Source organism: Musa acuminata, chromosome BXJ3-8 (genome assembly GCF_036884655.1).
Source record: "Musa acuminata AAA Group cultivar baxijiao chromosome BXJ3-8, Cavendish_Baxijiao_AAA, whole genome shotgun sequence".
Lineage (NCBI taxonomy): Eukaryota > Viridiplantae > Streptophyta > Magnoliopsida > Zingiberales > Musaceae > Musa > Musa acuminata.
This window is the reverse complement of record NC_088356.1, coordinates 11,331,618-11,351,824: the sequence shown is the minus strand read 5'-3', so window position 1 is coordinate 11,351,824 and position 20,207 is coordinate 11,331,618. Positions and strand designations below refer to the sequence as shown.

At 40.3% G+C, this 20,207-nt stretch overlaps 3 protein-coding genes across 7 annotated transcripts; all 3 read left to right on the top strand.

Annotated features, from left to right (window-relative positions):
• The first annotated feature begins 6,232 nt into the window (after positions 1-6,232).
• Positions 6,233-9,846, top strand: LOC103995018 (chaperone protein dnaJ 11, chloroplastic). Of its 4 annotated transcripts, none has more exons than XM_018829547.2 (3): positions 6,233-6,982; positions 7,843-7,916; positions 8,792-9,846. In XM_018829547.2, the coding sequence occupies exon 1, from the start codon at positions 6,273-6,275 to the stop codon at positions 6,795-6,797; it is 525 nt and encodes a 174-aa protein (XP_018685092.2). In that variant the 5' UTR covers positions 6,233-6,272; the 3' UTR covers positions 6,798-6,982; positions 7,843-7,916; positions 8,792-9,846. The 4 variants fall into 4 exon arrangements, with proteins under 4 accessions (XP_018685092.2, XP_018685090.2, XP_018685088.2 ...); XM_018829545.2 differs by having other exon boundaries at positions 6,233-6,987; XM_018829543.2 differs by lacking the exon at positions 7,843-7,916.
• A 1,141-nt stretch (positions 9,847-10,987) lies between these two features.
• LOC103995019 (thiosulfate sulfurtransferase 18) lies at positions 10,988-12,509 on the top strand. The gene is given in 7 exon segments (XM_018830212.2): positions 10,988-11,151; positions 11,213-11,290; positions 11,399-11,439; positions 11,442-11,471; positions 11,550-11,620; positions 11,731-11,784; positions 12,236-12,509. Coding segments are annotated over 7 exon segments (384 nt in total). The 5' UTR covers positions 10,988-11,134; the 3' UTR covers positions 12,329-12,509.
• A 1,941-nt stretch (positions 12,510-14,450) lies between these two features.
• Positions 14,451-18,912, top strand: LOC135646102 (protein PNS1-like). Of its 2 annotated transcripts, none has more exons than XM_065165254.1 (3): positions 14,451-15,586; positions 15,996-16,344; positions 18,415-18,912. In XM_065165254.1, exons 1-3 carry the CDS (start codon positions 14,562-14,564, stop codon positions 18,673-18,675), a joined length of 1,635 nt encoding a protein of 544 aa, XP_065021326.1. In that variant the 5' UTR covers positions 14,451-14,561; the 3' UTR covers positions 18,676-18,912. The 2 variants fall into 2 exon arrangements, with proteins under 2 accessions (XP_065021326.1, XP_065021327.1); XM_065165255.1 differs by lacking the exon at positions 18,415-18,912 and adding an exon at positions 16,906-18,385 and having other exon boundaries at positions 14,518-15,586.
• Positions 18,913-20,207: the final 1,295 nt, after the last annotated feature.

Here is a 20,207-nt window from a genome sequence, read left to right as displayed (position 1 = left end):
CAACCAAAATCATTTTGTTATTTGTTGTAGTCATGCATTTTTCTTTTTAGGTGAATCTATCTTTTCATGCTTAGTTTTCCATACAAAAGTCATGCATCATCATTAAGCATGATGTTCAACTTCTTAATATTTTTATTAAGATATCAAGCATGGTTTCAATCAAAATCGGAAATCATCAAGATACACATTTTTTCTTCTTAAGAAAAAACATACATATGATCATTAGATTTAAATCTAACATTTTATTCCATTAACATAAAACATATAATTTTCATTATTATTTTCAAAATTACTAGCATGATCATGATTTCTGTATTTTCAATTTTAAATATTTAATTTTTAAGAAAATTAATTCAAAACTAAATTACCAAAAAAATGGATCATGAAAAGCATAATGTAATTTCGAAGTAAATTAGGGGGGTTTCGATTACCTCATCATTGAATGTGGTTAAGGCATAGTTTGCTACCTCGTCTTTCTTGATATTCTCCTCGTCTTCGAAGGAGCTCGATTCATCCCACTTTGTTTTCTTCTTCTTGCGTTCAAAGCAAGTAGTTTCGTTCTTTTTGTTCTTAAATTTTTGTTTCATTAATTTTTCAAATTTCTTAGTTAGTTCTTATTCACCATCACTTGAGCTTATGCTCGAGTGGTCTTCAATTGTTCTATGTCTCAAATCCTTCCTGTTTTTTGGAAGGTGATTTTGTTCATCATATTCATCATGTGCATTGTGCACCATTTCATATGTTATCAATGAACCGATAAGTTCTTCAAGTGGAAAAATATTTAAATCTTTTGTTTATTGTATTGCCGTTACATTTGATTCCCAAGCTTTAGAAAGTGATCGTAAAACTTTAATAACAAGCTCAAAATTCGAGAAACATTTGTCAAAAGCTTTTAAACCATTGACGATATCCGTAAAACGGATGTACATGTCAACAATGGTTTCGCTCGGCTTCATTCGAAAAAGCTCGAAATCATGCATTAAAAAGTTGATTTTCGAATCTTTAACTCTAGAAGTACCTTCGTGTGTGATTTCAAGAGTGTATCATATGTCGAAAGCCGTTTCGCACAAAGAAACCCGATTGAATTCATTTTTATCTAAGGCGCAAAACAAGGCATTCATAGCCTTTGCATTTAGAGAAAACATCTTCTTCTCCAAATCATTCCAATGGTTCATTGGAAGAGAAGGCATTTCGAATCCGTTTTCGACTATATGCCATAAATCAAGATTCAATGAAAGCAAGAAAACTCTCATTCGAGTTTTTCAATAAGTATAGTCCGTCCCATTGAAGAAGGGAGGACGAATGAGAGAGTGACCCGCTTGGTTGCCGAAAAGAGCAATTTCTCTTGAGTGTTAATCCAAGTGAGAAATAATGAGGCTCTAATATCAATTGTTATGATCAAGAGCACTAAGAGGGGGGGGGGTGAATTAATGCAACGATAAAAATAACGTCGGTTTAAAAACGTTTCGTCTCAATAAAACCGTTTACGTTGAAAACCGATTCCGGAAATATGCTTAGATTGAAAGCGTACAGAAAAGTATTGAAGGCAGTAAGCTATTGAAGAGGTTTGCAGTAAGGTAATAGCAAGAATAAATGCAAACCAGAGAAGACGACTATTTATAGTGGTTCGATCAATCGTGACTTACATCCACTCCTCCGATTCCTCTTCCGTCGAGGCCACCGGCATCCACTAGAGGTCTTCCTTCAATAGGCGAAGACCAACTCCTTCTTACACCCCTCTTCTCCTTTTACTAGGTTTAGGAGACAACTCTTACAAGCACTCACTCTCCTCTCTAAACAGAATTCTAACACTTAGAATTTAGAGGAGGGAAATTCTAGAGATTGCAGCAGCGTTTTCTCTCTTTTAATCTTTCTGTGCTTGTGTGTTTTAACCAGGGATGAGAGGGGTATTTATAGGCTTCAAGTTGATTCAAACTTGGAGCCTAAAAACATCTCATCCCAGGTTCCCCGGGCACGGGCGGTACCATCGCCTGCGTTGGGCGGTACCACCGCCTAGTGTCAGTTTGGCTGATACTGACCTGAGCAGTACCACCGCCCAGGTCTAGCGGTACCACCGCCTGGGACGCAGTGCCGGGTAGTACCACCGCCCAAACTAGCGATATACCACTGCCTGACATAGTCTCGAAGAATGTGCCACGACGGTGAGTCTTCTTGGGACACTGTTTGGGCCTCTTATTGGGCCCAAAACAGTTCTTACATGGGCCTAGTTGGACCCCAATTGGGTTGGCCCAAATCCAATCCCAATTACATGCTAACTACGATTCCTAAGACATATTCTAAGCTAAACAAATCCCTATGTCAATTCTTCCGGCGATCTTCCGGCGAACCTCCGACGAACTCTCAGCAATGTTCTGGCGGACTCCCGGCAAGCTCCTGGACTTCACGACGATCTTCTTTGCGAGTTCCGACGAGCTTCTCTGGCAAGCTCTGCGACTTCTCAGTTGGTTCCCGCAAAACTTCCGACGAATGTCCAGACTTCCGACGAACTCTCGAACTCCCAACGTGATCTCGATCTTAACTTCGAGACTTCATTTTGCTTCATGTCTTGCTATCATAGTTAATCCTGCACATGTAAAACATACTTCGATCTAGACAATTAATCCTATGCAATTAATCAAATTGTTTGGCATGTCATTGGTCCCTCGACACTTCGTCCGATTCTTCGGCGTATCGTCCTCTCCAGCGGCCTATTGCCTAATCGGCCAATTAACTCCGCAACTCCGATATCCTTGGCGCAATGTCCACTCTTCTTGGCCCGATACCCGAATCCATGATCCAAAGCCTTCTGTCGATACGTCGACCGATCCACCGGCCCGACGTCCAATCTTCTGACATGTTCCTTCGGCCCAACATGATTTCCTGCTTTAATTGTCTCATGCATCCTGCATCACTCAAAACGCATATTAAAACATAAACATATATTAATTGGTTTCATCATCAAAATCCGAGATTCAACACGAATAAGAGGGAAGAAAAGCCCATCAACTAATATATTCTAGACCATGGATCCGAGAACCCTCTAACTTAAATTAACTCAACACGTTAGCTCTGAATCAAGATCATCCAGCAACTAAAAATGAAGTATATTGTATATCCTAGCCTTTACCTAATAGATCAATAGTTTAAAATGGTATGATGCTAAGCTTAAAGTTCTGCTCAATGTACACCTCAATTAAAACTTTAACAGTGATCAATATAAAGAATAAAATGGAAAAGACATACAATCCAAGCTATGTCACCTCAAAAATGATTTCTGTTAACAGACCTAGATGCTATGACGGTTGCATATAAACTATCATATTAAATTGATATGAAATCATAAGAAGAGTCCAAAACATGACATAGACGCACAGATAAATGGTTAGCAGTGCGGGGTTAGGACTTATGAGATGGTACCTAACGGACAATGCTGAAGCAAGTTAGTCGATCCACCAACCAGAAGTTCTCTTAAAGAATGACCAAAATCCACGACACAGTCTCTCCAGATAGTATCTGTAAGGTCGACCTCCCACCAGATCCTCGCATTTGGACTACACATCAATGACAGAACTCACGACGATGGCATTCGGGCTGAAATGGATCCTCAGCAAACGGCACAGAAGTACTGCTGAAAGTGAGCTGATCCAGCACAGAGATTTGAATGGGTAAGCACAGGGCGTGCAAACTCTAATCAGGGCAGTCCACGAGGCGGAATTCTCCTCCGGCATTTCATCAAACATTCTACGTGCAGAAACTAGGCCACCGCCGCTCGCAGAGCCCATGAAACTGGTTATGAAAGAACATCTCCGATAGGCATATCATCAAACAGCTTCCTTGGATCATCCACAAACCTACATTTCACATATGCATCGACAAGCGAGCTGGAGATGATGAGTTTGGCCGAGAACCCGATAAGCAACACCCGGGCACGGGCCTGCCGGACGAGTAGCGGTCCCCCGAGCCGTTGAAACCGAGAGGAGCTGTGAAGCAGGGAACGGAACTGCACCAACCGGCGCGGGCGCGGATCATGGTGTTCCCGGAGACGACGTCCCGATGGGGCACGCGGTCGAAGGGTCGGCTGGCTCTCTCCGATTGCAATCTCGTGTCCTAAGCAATCGCGGATCGGGTTGCATTCGGGTTTGGTCAGACGGGTAACAGGTCGAGTCAAATTATCGATAACCTTCAGTGTTACATTAATAATTTTAAGATTAATTGTTTTTTACACTCATAAAAGGGGAATATTTAATCAGCAATAAAAGAATATGTCATGAGATAATAATTATGAGGTCAATTGGAGTGCCATCATCATACTTATCCAAATGTACTTGGTGTTTAATTTGTGCTCTGAGGTCAATTGGATTGCCATCATCATACTTATCCAATTGGCTTGTCCATTTTCAACCCATGACATGACTCACCACTTTTCCCCCTTATCCGCTTCGAGGTCCGAGGATTCTAAAAGTAAATATCAATAGCAAGGATTTTGGGTTTTATTGGTGGCTCAAAATAGTATTAGTAATGATATCCGATTTAGTCTCGTATTTTAGAATATAATAAGACTTTAATTGATTTAGGATTGGATAGATATAATACTATTAATTCTGATTTAAGCATTTTTAGTTAGCTCTAATTCAACAAAGTTAATAGATCAATTATTATATCAAATAAAAAAATAATAATTGGAATAGGCTACTAATAAATAATATCAAATGACACGTAGATGTGGAGTTAGACTATGTATCGTACGTATCATGTTAGGCTTTAGTTATGGTTTATATCAGGTCTTGAACGTCATATATTTGAATATGAGAAATTATAACATGTCGATTTAATCTCACACTAAAAGTATTTTAAAATTTAAATTAATTTATAAATAGCATACTACTATGAATTTGGATTTAAACATTTTAATCTAGGAGTTTAAGTCCAGTAAAATTAATATAAATTATATCATCAAATCATATCATCACATAATATCTCATAAAAGTTAGTGATTTTGGTATTCAATAATTTTAAATTTAAATTCAAATTATCCTTATATAATGTAAATTGAATCATAGTTAATCTCCATCATGACCATAAGAATTGCACACTTCAATTAACGTTAATGCCATCAAAAAATACCAAAATTGTTTTCATATATGTTCCTTTAAATTTAATTTTGAGGAAATGAATAATCAAATAATCATTGAAAATAAAAATGGGTCTTTTAGGTATTTAAAATTTTAATCTAGCCCATGACGAGTAGTTATTAACCTAAGTATTTTTTAACGAGAGATATATTGATTTAAGGATTAAATAAAAACATGAATTTATGAATTTTTTTTTTTTTTTTTTGCAACCACCCCTCCCCCTTAATGACGATGAGAACTCATAGTAGGAATAAAAGACGAAAGTAATGGACGATGAAAAATATTGGTGATGATGATGATGATAGAGGAGGAGCAATTTGGATATTCTTTGAATTAGAGATATTATTCGAAAAAAATGAGAGAATTATTTTAAAAAAATATAAATATTATATATATATGATGAATTTTTATAAAAGCCCTTAACTTTTGATATCTCTAATATTTATTTTAAAAAAAGGTCACTGCCCTTCATTGCTCCTGGCCATGCTTTTGCCCTATCGACCACTCCTCTCTGCCATGCAATTAGTCACCCATGTGCTTAGTAGTCTTGTCCATTAGCTCTTATCATGATCAATCGTAATTATAATGTCGACAATTATCGATAATGGAGGAGGGAGATGAGTTTGGAAAGAGAGAAGGTGATGATGGTTTAACGTTGGTTGCAAAGGTGATTGTGACCCTTGCATCCCGTCCTACCTCACAAAGTTCAATAAGTTGAGCGATCAAGCAGAAAAACACGACTAAGGTTAAGACGATAGATTAAATTTTTTTTTAATTATGAGGATAAAATAATCTTTTTATACAGTTTGAAATACTCAATAAATTTTTTTTAAGATTAAGACACCTGGTAAAAAATTCTTAAAGAGTTATATATATATATATATATATATATATATATATATATATATATATTCACTTGCTCAATGGGGCAGCAGTTGTCAAAGAAGGCTGCTGCTGCACATCATTACAATAAACATAGGAACAAAAGAAACAGTACAAGAGACTGTTCGAAATTGACTTGCGCTTCACATCCACACTAGGCCAAAGTTGTTTAACGTATTCCTCCTCTTCCCCACCTCCTATAATAGAGCGACTCCCCCTTTCCCCGCCCCAACAAACAGCCACCTTCTCTCTCTCGCCATGTCGCCGCCCTCCTCCTTCGCCTCTTCCCAATTCTTCGGCCTCCTCGTCACCCCGCCTCCCCGTTCCTCCGCCGCCTCGCTCTCGCCTCCTTCCCCCTCCACCCTCCGCTCCTCTGGCGTCTCCGCTGCCTATGCTGGCGCGGCCGAGCGGGCGCGCGCCGCTTCCCCCTCACCCTCCTCCTCCTCCCTTTACGATACCCTCGGCGTCTCCCCCGGCGCTAGCGGCCAGGAGATCAAGACCTCGTACCGCCGCTTGGCGCTCGAGTGCCATCCGGACGTGGTCGCCACCGGCCGCAGGGGTGCCTCCGCGGACGAGTTCATGCGGGTCCATGCCGCCTACGCCACCCTTTCCGACCCGGTCAAGCGCGCCTACTACGACCGCGAACTGACGGCCGCGTCCGCGATCCTCGTCCACCACCGCCGTTCGGAACCGGCGCCGTCGCCGTCGCCCCTGGCGTACGCGCGCTGCACGTCGTACCCTGGATACGGTCGCCGGACATGGGAGACCGACCAGTGCTGGTAGAAGTCGAGACGGGCTGGTCGGTTTGATCCCAAATAAGAAGACCGTCCGATAAAATTTGGACGGCCCTGATCTGAGCCTTATGCTAATACTCCACTCCGGGGCAATGTGAACGAAGCTTTTATTATGATCCAAAGCTTCCACGGCCACACCTACTGATCTTGCTTGTCTCTGATATGCTGCTGCTTGTAAGGTTTTGCAACTTCATCCTCCTTGTGATTTGTTTACTTACTATGAGTGAAGGAAAGTAGAAATCTCAATCGCACTTAGATTTGCACTATGTTGTTGGTGTTTTATTGCTGTCAGGTATTTACTTTGACTGGTGCTTTACAAGTAAATTTTGCTGTGCTGTTGGTGCATCTTCTTGGACTAGGATTATCATAGATCTTTTAATCAGAGTTAGTAAGTAGGACTTGTTTAAATAAAATGGTAGAGTGATGCATCTTGGAGCATCTAGTTGTAATCTGCAAGATACTTAGCTCAGCAAAACTGGAAGGTTATGGGGCCAGGTGCAGATGGTTGTGCAAGTGGGATTTAAGAGTACATCAACTGACTGCTTGATCACAAAGAAAGGACAGATTGATATGAGGTTATATTTGTGTTGAGACTAATGAACTGAACAAATCTAGGATACTTTGGTATCCATTTGCTAAGGAAATTTAAACTATTTTCTACTATAAAAGAGAACAAGTCATGTGATAAGCAAAACGATGAATGAGGTAATCGGCTGATATATGAGTGCCAGAGGGATGATAATGCAAAACACTTTCGTTTCATAATTTGGTTCATGAACTTCTTTTCTAGCAATGTCTACGAAGGCTTCAAATTGCTTTCTGATCTTGTGCTAGGATCTGCTCCAGTTTTATGTTTAAGATTATGAGAGATAAGATCATTAACTTGAAGGGAGGTGTTCACTGAAAAAAAATCATTCAGTGAGCGAAGCAAATTTATATATGTGATGTGAAATTCTCACTGTTTACTTTAGTTTATCAAAACAAATGAATGAATATGAGGTTCGAGATTGATTCCTTCTTATTGATTCTTTCAGGTATTGCATGCATCTTAACCTGCTCCAATCTAGAATAGGCTTTCCACCAAGCGCTGAATTTACCCAACATACAGGTAGCATCCACTGAAAATAAAGAGTAGCACTAAATTATGATGACATAGGTAGTAGTCATTGGATTTGTTGTGGATGATCACATCATGTGTTAGTTTTGTCAACAAATCTGCATCGAGGGTAGTGCCTATCTACTTGAGGGGATAATTAATGTTGTGATATAGAATTTTCTTTCATTTGTAAGATTGACATGATTGCCCCTTGAGTTGAGTTGAGTTTTGATGCGAAAGTTGCATATAAGTTTTCAAAAGTAGCTAAAAATTGGATAGCAATTGATACAATGTTGAAATCTGTTCATAAATTCTATGTGATATATGCTTTTAGTATAGAGACAAAAGAGATAAAGAAGTGACTATTTTTTGCAAATTAGTTTAATATCTAACATGAACAGTTGTCAATTTAATATTTTTGAAAATTAAAATTTATTATTACAATCATAGTCACAGGTCCATTCTTCCGAAAGAAAAAGTTCAAGAGTGAATACTCCTTTTATAGACCTACTAATATTTCATAAGGGAATAGTGCCCACTCAAGCGAAAAATCTGAAAATTGGTATAAGCTCCACAACTTCAGCTTAAAAAAAATTTCTGAAAACAGAAATACTAGGAGACAAATATGGTATTAGATTCTAATATATTTTATAACATCAGAAATAACCTTGGAGTAAATAGATAGACGATAATAGAAGTTGGAATTTTGTTAGCTGCAGTAAGGATGCAAATAATTTTATCCTTTGTTGGCTGTAGAATACGTTTCATCCTCATGGCACCTCTGTTATTCTTTGACCATGTCTTCATAAATTTGAACATCACTGTTGGTAGTTGGAAGGATGTAATTAAAGTCTTAAGTTCTATTCTATTTGTTTGCTTACCAACAGGAAGGAGGAAGATAATGGAAGAGAAGGCCTATTCTAGAACAAGTTGTGGATGACGATGAGGTGGAACAAATTGTGGAGGACGATGAGGAGGAGAGTGGAGGGAGGAGGAGCAATATCCTCACTTTGGGAGAGAGAAGGATGATAAATAAGCACTGTCAACAGTACTGCCCAGTCCTTGGACCTCAGAGACTAAAAAAAAAAAAAGAAAAGGGAGCTAACAAGATGAGGCAGGACCTCAGAGCATTGATTTGGAGACTTGGCATATCATTATCAACACATGTTGGACTTGAGCACAAACCAACATAACCATAGTTGTTGGGAGGGTGAAGTGGGGACTACTTTTGCTTCAGGTCTCTGTTGAGTGGAGTGACTTTGGGTTGCAATGTTGATAAGAATTGGCAGTGACCTCGGTCTCTTTTATTTTAGATGTGGATGTGTAGTGGGTAATCCATCAACCTCTCCTAATTGGGGGCATTGAAAGTTTCTAAGCTTCTAGATGATGGCCCGAAATAATTGTAGGTTATATCTGATGGCCAAACTTGGTAGTGCACATGGACCAGGTGCAAGAGAAGAAACAACAATGATAGAGGCAACCGAGAAGGAGATGTGAAAGTTCTGTGCCAAGTTGCCTTATGTCAGATGTGGGACATGGTGGGGACAGCATGTAGGACACAAATCTCCTGCAATTTTATTTGTGGAGAAGAAGACAATGGTGAATGACAATTAGAAAAATACGAGCCGACATCGATAGAAAATTTTGACATGCAAGTTACATATTTATTGACTCTGTAAAGCCAAGTCTAGCTGATCATCTTTTGTGTCTCCTGTGCATGCAAGTATTCTGTTGTATGATTACATCAGCTGTTCTAATCATACAACAGAGAACTTGCATGGCTTCCCTTTCCTACTCATTTCGGTTGTTGATAAGAGTCAAATGCTGATAAAACTGCAATCCAAGTAGGATATCCACTCAAGCTTGTACTGCATATCTGATGATGTTTTCTCCCATTTTGATGCTTCCATCATCATTCATGTGTTCACCACAGTTGATTGCTTATTCTTATGTAAGCATTGTTCAATTACAAATAGTCTTATTTTGATGATGTTCTGAGATGCAGCAAAGTTACCAAATTCCATCACTGAAATTTATGGTTGAAATTTTCAATCACTACACAGTATTGAATCCTGAAACCAAATATCATTATAGATGATCGTTTGCAGCTAAAATTTCTCATTTTCTTATTTCATCTTTCTGATGTGGTATTATTGAATCACCCAGCTTTCCTGACCTAGTCCAGAGAGGTACTTTTAACTTCCTACTTGAAGGAGTGGTGCAGAGTATTAATGCAGTTCAAGAATCTTCGTGGCCACCCTTTGGATTTTTCTATATTTCACTTTTTGGCACACCAATAAAATTGATTATGATAAAAGATCATAATATACACAAATGTGAAATTATAATTTTTATATTTCTTACATGTTTTATATTTACCAATTGAAAATAGTCAATTTTGATTATTAGTTTTTTTTAATTTAGATAATTTTGATTTCGATTTCGATTCTGATTCAACGCAATTGATTTGATTAAAATCGAACCAAACCATCCAAGCTTGATTCTAAACCGATGAGACCGGTTCGGTTTTAATTTCAACTTATATTATTCGATGCCTAATAACGTTGGCTTTCAAGTTTCAACTATTTCCATCATTATCCGCTTGAGCGAGTTGGGACTAATCTCCACCGTCATCTTAATGTGGTGGGGTCCCAGTTACAATACAGGACACGTAGGACCAACTACATATGTCTATAATTGACTTCATGAAGAATCAATTCACCCAAAGTTGGTTGGAGTCACTTGCTAATTGTCCCCACAATACTTATTAGAACCAGTATTTGTTGAATATACATACATTGTATCGACCAAATTATTATATTACTGCAACTCAACCAATTTGGTCCACGCGACATGAAACCCCCACCTTCATAAAGAGAATTCGTCCATCCAATACGTCAATCTCGAACATATTATGGTCGAGATAATTACGTAGTTATATTTATAACAAAAAATTATAATTAATTACTCTTAATATGACTAATTTCCTGCACTTGCAACGCAATCCCTGACGTCAAACCGGCCTGCAATTTTTAGGGGCGAACGATGGCCGTCGCGTCGTCAAATCTTAAGCCCCACGTCGACACACGCCAAGCTCTTGATGAATCCAAAGGCGGGGGGCGGCTGCGTTTGCGTTGGCTCGCACCCGCGACCGCGTGTCCATAAATACGCTCGAACCCGAAAGCATTCCATCGTCTGCGCACAGCCGTTCCTCCTCGCTCCCTCCTCCGATGGCATCAATCGCGAGGTACGTGGTACCATACGTCCCCTCCTCTCTCTCTCTCTCTGTTCATCCTCTTTGCTTTCAGCTCGGAAGCAGCAGTGACCGTCGACGTGCACGCCGGCAGAGGCCTGGTGGACGCCGGCCACAAGTACTTGGACGTCAGGTGCGTGCACCCGACGACCTCTGCCCTTAGTTCGACGCCTGACCTTATCCGTATGCGTGCCAGCTGTTTGCGCATTTGCCGATGTATGTTTGCATGTTGACGTCGTAGGACGCCAGAGGAGTTCAAGCGGGGCCATCTGCAGGACGCCATCAAGTTCCTTACGTGTTCTTCACCCCACAAGGCGAGCTTCGGTCTCCGTTTCCTCTCTTCTTGCCTCGTAGGATTGTGTCTTACACTAATATCGATCCTCTTTGATCAGGGAAGAAGAAGAACCCTGACTTTTTGGAACAAGTGTCGTTGACCTGTAACAAGGATGATCACATACTCGTGGTAATTCCTCCTTGCAGCTTCTTCAGTTTGCTTTCTCTTTCCATGCATTCTTCCTCCTTGCCAAATTCGCAAGCTGATCTCTTTCATTGTTAACCTCTTGTATCCGGAAGGGATGTCAAAGTGGAGCTCGATCTATCACAGCAACTGAGGAGCTTCTCAAATCCGTAAGAAGCTCTCATCTTGGTTCTGCAAGTTGGATAAGCCTGATTGACCAGTATAAATGTGGTTATGTTTATGTTTAGTTGAGGTATCATATCAGAACTGTTCATTATAATGAAAGCAGCAGAAGAAAAAGGTGTAAGTGTACCAAAGAAGAGAGCTTGCAGACAAAAGAATCTACTACAATATCTAGTTGAAGAAGGTTGCCCAGAGATAAACAGTAGTGATAATTCATGAAATTTAATTCCATTGCAGATGATGGCAAGAGCCTCAATTTGAGCACTATAATTATGCAGAGTCATGTTAAACCATTTCTACAATACATATGCTGAGCCCAGAATGCAACTTCACATGTTCTAACTAGTTATTGTTTTCATTCATTTCCCTTATCAGATGCGTGTTATGGCATACAATCTTATCGAGTTAGGGTTATTTGTTGGTTGACTTTTGCTGCAGGGTTTCAAGAATGTGAAGAACATGGGAGGAGGTTTTGCCGCCTGGGTTGAGAACGGACTTCCGGTGAAGCCTCTCCAAGAAGAGCTGTACTAGACCTGTCGATTTCCCATACGCAAGATGTTGTGTGGCAAACACATGGGACGCTACTGTGATGTTGGTGATTGCAACGAGTCTTAGTTAATGCGTGGCGTTGACTAGGCTGTCATTTTTTCTGCGTGTGTGTGGTAAAGATAAAGTCAATTAATATAAATCATTCTCTCAGCTTTAGAATTGTTATGATGTTTATGATGGATTATGGATGGGAATATGCAGTCAAACATATGCAAGAAAATAGGTAATTTTGTACCGTAGTACAAGTCGACTGTATGAATTAGACGATGATAGACAGAGATCAAAACGAGGAGCATATGCCGATGCACACATTTGGAATAGTTGACAGGAAAGAAACCTAGGTTTGGATCACATGGCATAGGAAATTAAATATTAAGAGTAGAAAAACTTGTGTTCTTAGTGCACACTTTATATATATTACAAGAAATCTACGACAAAATATTGAGTTGATGAACCGAGTTAAATTATTATGCAAGTTGACTTTAAGAGGATGGGTTTATGTGATTGCGACCCCTTGACCAAAGACGATGCAAGAGTTTATTAGCTTCACCGGAATGAACGGACCGATTAAAATTAGAGCACAATCTAAGGATGCTTTCGAAAAATATACTTTTGTTGTACTAGGAGGTTCATTTTAGAGCATTAAAAGACTTTTATGACATCAAAAGAATAACAACATTTTGGGAGAAGATTTTAAGAATATATATAATTATAAAAAAATATTCATGTTTTGATAGAAGACTTTTTGATTTGGTGGTGATATATATTCATGATACAATTATGTATTATCTCTTTTCTTCTTTTTTATGGTATGCAGTAAGTTGACAAAGTTCACTGTAGTTATTATTCATATTTAAAATTAGTAATTTAAATAACTAATACATTAGAGAAGATGGGTTATTTTATATTGTACTATCGGATTAAGTTAGTCTTCAACCAAAAAAAAAAAAAAGTTTGATGGTTGAATCAATAATTGTCAACCTAATTGTTCTTAATCTTAAACTAAACATGATATTTATTTCTTTTAGTATGATTGTTGTTATAATGAAAATGACGTGGTTGGGATGTCAATGTCACACACATAGGGTCGTATGTCTGATAAGCTAACTCCACGTTATTAACACGTCAATCTCATATGGAGGACACATCAATCCCATGTAACCGATCATCATACTTCACATCGATCCCACATGAAGGATATATTAGTTCCATGTGGCAAACTAACTAGTCAATATGACGTAGTTGACACTATGAAATTGCCCAATCGATCACTCATTGCCACCTCAACATCACACATATTTTCTACAGAGTGAATCTAGCTAGCTTTAGTAATAGTAATTACAGTTGAATCCCATGCCCCATTATCACAAGAGTTGTACAGACACAACGATTCTAAACGTTCATTTATAATGGAAGATTTACATGTACGTCTTAAAACATTGAATACATTTGATGTCTTGACATAATTTTTGTAAGATTCAAATATCCTTAGAAGAGTTTATCTTAAGTTTAATTCGAAAGAAAATCAATTGAATCCAAATCGATATCTAACTTCGATTAATTAAAAAATTATAACAATTGTTATAAATAATAATAAAAAAATTGGCAGAAAGAATTTGACGACTTCAATTATCTTAAAAGCCCCTCGTTGCCTTCCACCATTTACGCTTCCCATTTTATCCTTTTCGTGTTGGTAACACGTCCCAGCGTTATGTCCCCAAAAGTATCCTATCCTTGGCGACTATGTGCCCGTCCGTAGGTAGGTGTGGGCCCATCCGTAGCCTCGATTGCAAGGTAGGTAGGTGGTACGGGTAACGCGTCGGTGGGTAAATTGCGAATGTTTAGTCGGTAAACAACGACGCGGGTCCACTAACGCTTTCGTCAAACCTCCACCTGCCCATTCGGAGCCCCGAACATAACCCTCCTATCTTATCGTCACCTTAGCGCCACCGAATGCATCCAATCCTCCGCCCATCAAACGTCAGTAGCAGTCAACCGACTTCCAGTAAAGAAGAATATAATTCCTTTTTGAATGTACAAAAATACCCGTCGTATTTATCCCCACGCGTGCCCGCTTTGGTCATTTCGCTTCCCTCTACCGTCGCCTTTCCTCTGTAACCCTGACCTTTCGCTCTTCGCTCCGCCACTTCCCGGCCTACACCTCCCTCCTCCACCCCGCGCCCCCCCCCCCCCCCACACCCTGCCCAACCGCCCGATGGGCAGCCGTGACGAAGCCCAGCCTTCCGTGGCTCAAGACCCCTTCGCCGCCGCGGCTCAGCCCCTCCTCCTCCCACCCGCCGCCGATCTCGTCGACCCCTCTGCCTCTTCTCCTCCGTCTCCCGACGAGGACTCCTATCCCCCGATATCCTACCACCACGGCCGCCGGCCGATCCGTGACCTCCCGGCACTCCTCCTCTTCCTCCTCCTCTCCCTCGCCACCTTTGCCCTCGGCATCGCCGCCGTCGCCCGCCGCAACCCCGCTGCCTCCCACGCATCCTCCTTCGTTTACGACCGCTCCACCTCCTCCTGCGTTCTCCCCTCCTCCAATTCCTTCTCCTCCTCTTCTTCTTCCACTTTCTTGAAGGATCTCATCTGGACCCTCGTCGTCACGCTTCTCCTCGCTGGCCCCATCGCCCTAGCTGTCCTATGGCTCCTCCGACATTACGCCAAGCAGGTGGTCTACGCTTCCATCCCCTTCTTCATCGTCATACCCTCCTTCCTCAACGTCTACTGGTTCGTCGCATGCGCCGTCGGCCATGACTGCCGCCACGCCTTCCCTCTCGCCTACCGCATCATCGTCCTCGTTTTCGTCTTCCTGCTCATCGGGATTTTCCTGTGGATTATCGTCGCCAACTTGCACCGCATCGAGCTCACAATCCAGATCGTGCGAGTCGCAGCGACGGCGCTCGCGAGCAACATCGGGCTTCTTGCCGTCCTTCCATTACTGGGGATCGGGCTGCTTGCTTACTTTTCGCCAATTATCGTGTTCCTGGTGTTCTCGACCTGGAACGGGAGGGTGGTGCCGAGGGAGGTCGAGGGGACAAGCAAGGAGTATTACAAGTGCGTGTGGAAGCAGGAGAGTTGGGTGCCTGCTTATTTTGCTATCGCCATCATAACAATGATTTGGTCTGCCGCGACGTTGATGGAGGCGAAGGTGTACGTGATTAGTGGCACTGTTGCACAGTGGTACTTCAACAAGGAGGAATCGAGGCCTACTAAAAGCATAAGGAGTTCATTGAGGTCCGATTCTGTTCGAATATCTGCTTCATCTTTTGCTGTTGATTAGCCATATTTTGGATCTGATTCATATTCTGATCATTTATCTGTTGCCCATCTTTTGATGACTACCTGGAAGCTTTCAGTAACCACTGCAAGTATCAGTCGATTTGTATTCCGTAGTAGTAATGGTGATTTCGTTTCAGATGCTTAGGAGCAACTCTAGCCTTTTAAAAATCTTCTTGTATTTTTGGTTAACCTGAATGCTTTTATCTGAAATATGGAAATGCTATTAGCCATGAAGTTACTATGTCTTTTAGTTGTAAGAAGTTCATTATCTTTTTCGATTTGGGTAATATCTTGCTGCCCTTTGTCTTCATCTTCCTGAATGAGGTCTTAATCTTCCTGAATGCTTTTTTGCATACGTATGCAGGAATGCTTTCGGTCCATCATTTGGCACAGTCTGTTTTTCAGGAATGACAGTGGGTGTTGTACGTGTTGTTCGTGCTATTGTAGATAGTGGAAAGCAAGATGAAGGAGCTCGAGGTTTCATAAACCTAATTCTCAAGTGCTGTGCCAATTTCGTGCTGGCAGCAATTGACTTTGTCAACAAATTTACCATAATTTTTGCTGCAATAACTGGTGAAGGCTACTGTTCAGCTGCTGCGATGACATATGAGCTTCTAAGAAGGAATCTCCTCTCTGCTGTTTTTGTTGAGACTGTCTCCACACGTATACTGATTGGAATAATTTTCGTCCTCTCAGCATTTTATGCTATAGCTGTAAGTACAAGCCCACCATGACTTGCTAATCCATTGATTTATGATTTTGCACTTCTCTTTGCAAACACCAAAACAAATCGATAAATTAATTTGCATCATTTCTAGCAATTTGGGATTTCAAGTGTTCTTGCTGTCGCTTTAAATTCATACAGCAAATGCTAAAACTAGCAATAAGATTATAAAAATTGAAAGAAGGCAACAGCATGGAAGAGGTTCATGCAAGCCAAACCACCATGATCGTCCCTAGATTTCCTATTTCATTAATTTGATTTGTAGCCCGGTCTGAACATGAGCATTATTGCCTCGTTAAAAAGTTTCCACCTGCACACTTGGCCATCAATACTGCTATTGGAAAGCATTACATGGACTATATATGTCAATAATTCTAATCTAGACGGAGTCTACATGTCTTAGTTTGCAAGCATTGGAATGCCATTATATTGCATTACATGGACTAATATGTTAATAATTCTCATCAAGATGAAGTTTACATGACTTAGCTTGCAAGCATTAAAGTATAATTACAATGGCTCAACCATTTGTCTTGTTTTTCTTATTTAGGATGAACACCATCAGTTGTTTGCAGAAAAGGCCTCCTTGCTTGCAGGGGTAAGGCTGTGATTGGCAGAAGCTTTGTGCACTGGGCTGCTTCCTTACATCATTGTTTCAGAGAATAATCATATCTATTGTTTGGTGATGATATGGCAACTTTCTTCATCCATGTGTCGTATGTGTGTTTGCTTGTGGGGGTCTGTTTTTCCCCCTTCAGAGGGGTTCCATAACTTTGCAAGCCCAATCTTTGTCTAAATTAGAATATATTTTAATGATGTGCTTGATGCCTAATTAACTTGTTTTCTAGAAATGGGTGGGACTTATGCCTAATTTTCACCAGGTTACCTTGTGTATCCTGATCTACAGTTAATAATCAAGAGAATTCTAACCAATAATGGTCAATACAGTGTAAGTTTCCAGCATACAAATTACAGCAATTTAAAATTTTGATCTATAATATACTTTTATATTACTACAGCAAATCCCACTGATACAGAGACAATAAAACGAGTGCCACTGCTAATAGATCAACAATCTTAACATTTATCCTTCATTGGAGACTATCATCTTTTATGGTGCCTTTGTCTCATTGTGCTGGCTCTTGCTGTATCACATGCCATGTTCCAGAAGGAAATTTGATATTATTGGATTCGACCCACATGAGATTCTAGTCTATCTTGTTGTTTCTCCATTAGTCATTTCAGCTAAAAGTTGCCTGCTTAAGGTGTTATTAATTCTTATGACAAAAGCATATGCTTTACTCAGGTCTTCCTTTTGAAAATTCAAAAATTTCTTTTTATTCTGATCATGTTTTTTGTTTTACAATTTTTTTTCATAATTTATAGTTTCAGTATTCATTTTGGGCTTCTCTTCTACATTTTTTTGTTCGGCCAGAAAGGTAATTCAAGCTTGACTGGTTACTCCCCTTTTAGGAGCTATATGCATTTACTCGGTAAATTATGCAAGATCTTTTGAGTTACTGTCATCATGGAAGATACTTGGAGAACATGACATGCATTATTCTACAGATTATGATCCTTTGATATTTGAGAAGAACAATGACACCTCAAACTCTCATTAGTGCCTAAAGATGTGAAAGCAACTGTGTGAATAGCTTCAATCATACTAAAATTATTTTTGAAGGGACCTAAGATCTCATGTCTTATTATACTAAATCTGAATTGAGAAGCCGTGAGGATCCATCACTAGCAACATGTGCCATATTGTTGGAGGTGGCTGGTTGTCTTGTCATTGATTAATTCACAGCATTACCCATTTACTTACCCCAAGATGCCAATGGTTGGCATGGTCTGGCACGAATCCTTTGTGCTCTGATCAAACGTAGAGTGATTACACATGAACTATAATCCTTTTGGTGAATTTGGCTCACTAGCATGACTTTTGGAAGTTGTTCCAAGACCATATCTTCGATAACTATGCTCCATGAGATTAGTTTGTTTGGAGTTAAATGTGCCTGTTTTCCTTTCTGATCACTATTTTTTTTGTTTATTGAAATAGGTCTGTGCTATTCTACGGGGTATCAGTGCTCTTGGCATGGAGATGTACTTTGTGGCTGCTTTCGCATGGCTTCTGCTCATTGTGGTTCTAGGGTATTTCGTTCATGTGCTGGACAATGTCATCGATACCATCTATGTGTGTTATGCAATAGACAGGGATAAAGGGGAAGTCTGTAAGCAGGTGGTCCACGAGGTTTATGTGCTCCTACCAGTCAGTAGGAATCATGGATCTTCCGTCAACAGATCTTCAGTAATTCCTTGATGATTATTATGTTATCACACCAGTAAAATTCTGATGATGCCCTGCTGCAAAGGCAACAAGAGAAATAAGCCCTCCATAGCTGCTAGCAGAGGTCCATTCTTTTGTCTCTGAATCATAGCTTCCTGTAAAATATCTGATTTGTTTTTATCTCATCTGTAGAAATATGTAACTTTACTGTTGCTATCTTTTTTGCATCATTCTGGTAACAACCATTGGCTGCGTTTTGCTTGCTTTTTACTGGTTATTGAATCTGTAATTTTCTTTTAGGGTTACTTCAGTTTGATAAGAACCGAAATGTTTGTCATTCAGGAGTATTGATGTGGGTTTTCAGTCTTGACTTATTCCAGTGTTTCATCCATCTTTAGTTATCTAATTTCCTTTTTACTTATTTTTCTTGTCAATTTTGGCTTAAGTATGGCAGACAAAGCAGATTCATTTGATTGTTACGGATACCTGATGTTTCCCTGAATCTAACTCAAGACATAATTTATTTCTCTATCCTGGCAGCATTTATTCTATAAATATTCGAGCGGCAGTTGGAATTTTATTCTTTCCGAATTGTTTTTTAGCACTTGCCATCTGATCTAATTTGCATGTGCGTGTGTATTGATTTGCTTTCCACATGGGTTGTGAGAGTGGTGGGCTTCTTTAAGCATCGAATGTAAGGACGGTTTCGATTGGAATTATTTCTCAGCTACCCTTTAATAAAGTAGGATGCATGGCCCAAAAATTGCGTACATCGTGCTATAGCTGCACTGTGGTACCTATATCGGGAGGTGGGAGGTGGGACGTGGGTCATCGTCGACCTCTGCCTCTTCTTCTACCTGGAGGCGCTTGAAGGTCGTGGTGCGTTCACTTGTCAAGGCTGGCTATGAGAGATGTCAAAGGTGGGCTCCTCTGGTTGTTGATGTTGTTGTTGTTGAGGTGGGCTCCTCTGGTTGTTGTTGTTGAGGTGACCGCCTCAACCTGATCTTTGCCCATATCACCACCCGATTTGTAGAAGAGATATTGTGAAGTCCTCATTGAGTCATTGGTTGATCGTTGATTTATAGTGAAAATGCTATGAATCTCATCGTCGCTCAATCTTGTTGTGTGTTGATATAGAAGACTGAATGATGGTCACCTGCTTGATTTATCGTGAAACCAATTTCAAGTAGATGAAGCTTATTCTCAACTGACTTGTTATAGGAGCTAAGAAATGCTCCTCTACCGTCTGTCACCAAGGTGGCTATGAGAAGAGTGAGAGATCATCTCGTCTACTCATTATCGAGGAACCCACATCAGATGATAAGTTCGTTATGGGATAATTGAGAGACCTACATAGGGCTACAACATGGATGTTTAAAGGATCTTAGGTCACTGACCTGCCCCTTCTCACTTTTTGCTCATCACCATGGCGAGCTACGAGAGGAGTCGAGGCAGGCTCCTCTACTCATCACCAAGAGGGGCTATGGGAGGATCTTTTCTTTCGCTTGTCGTCGAGGCTAGCCACTACAGGAGTCAACCTTGATTCTTCCTATGGCTCTTAGATC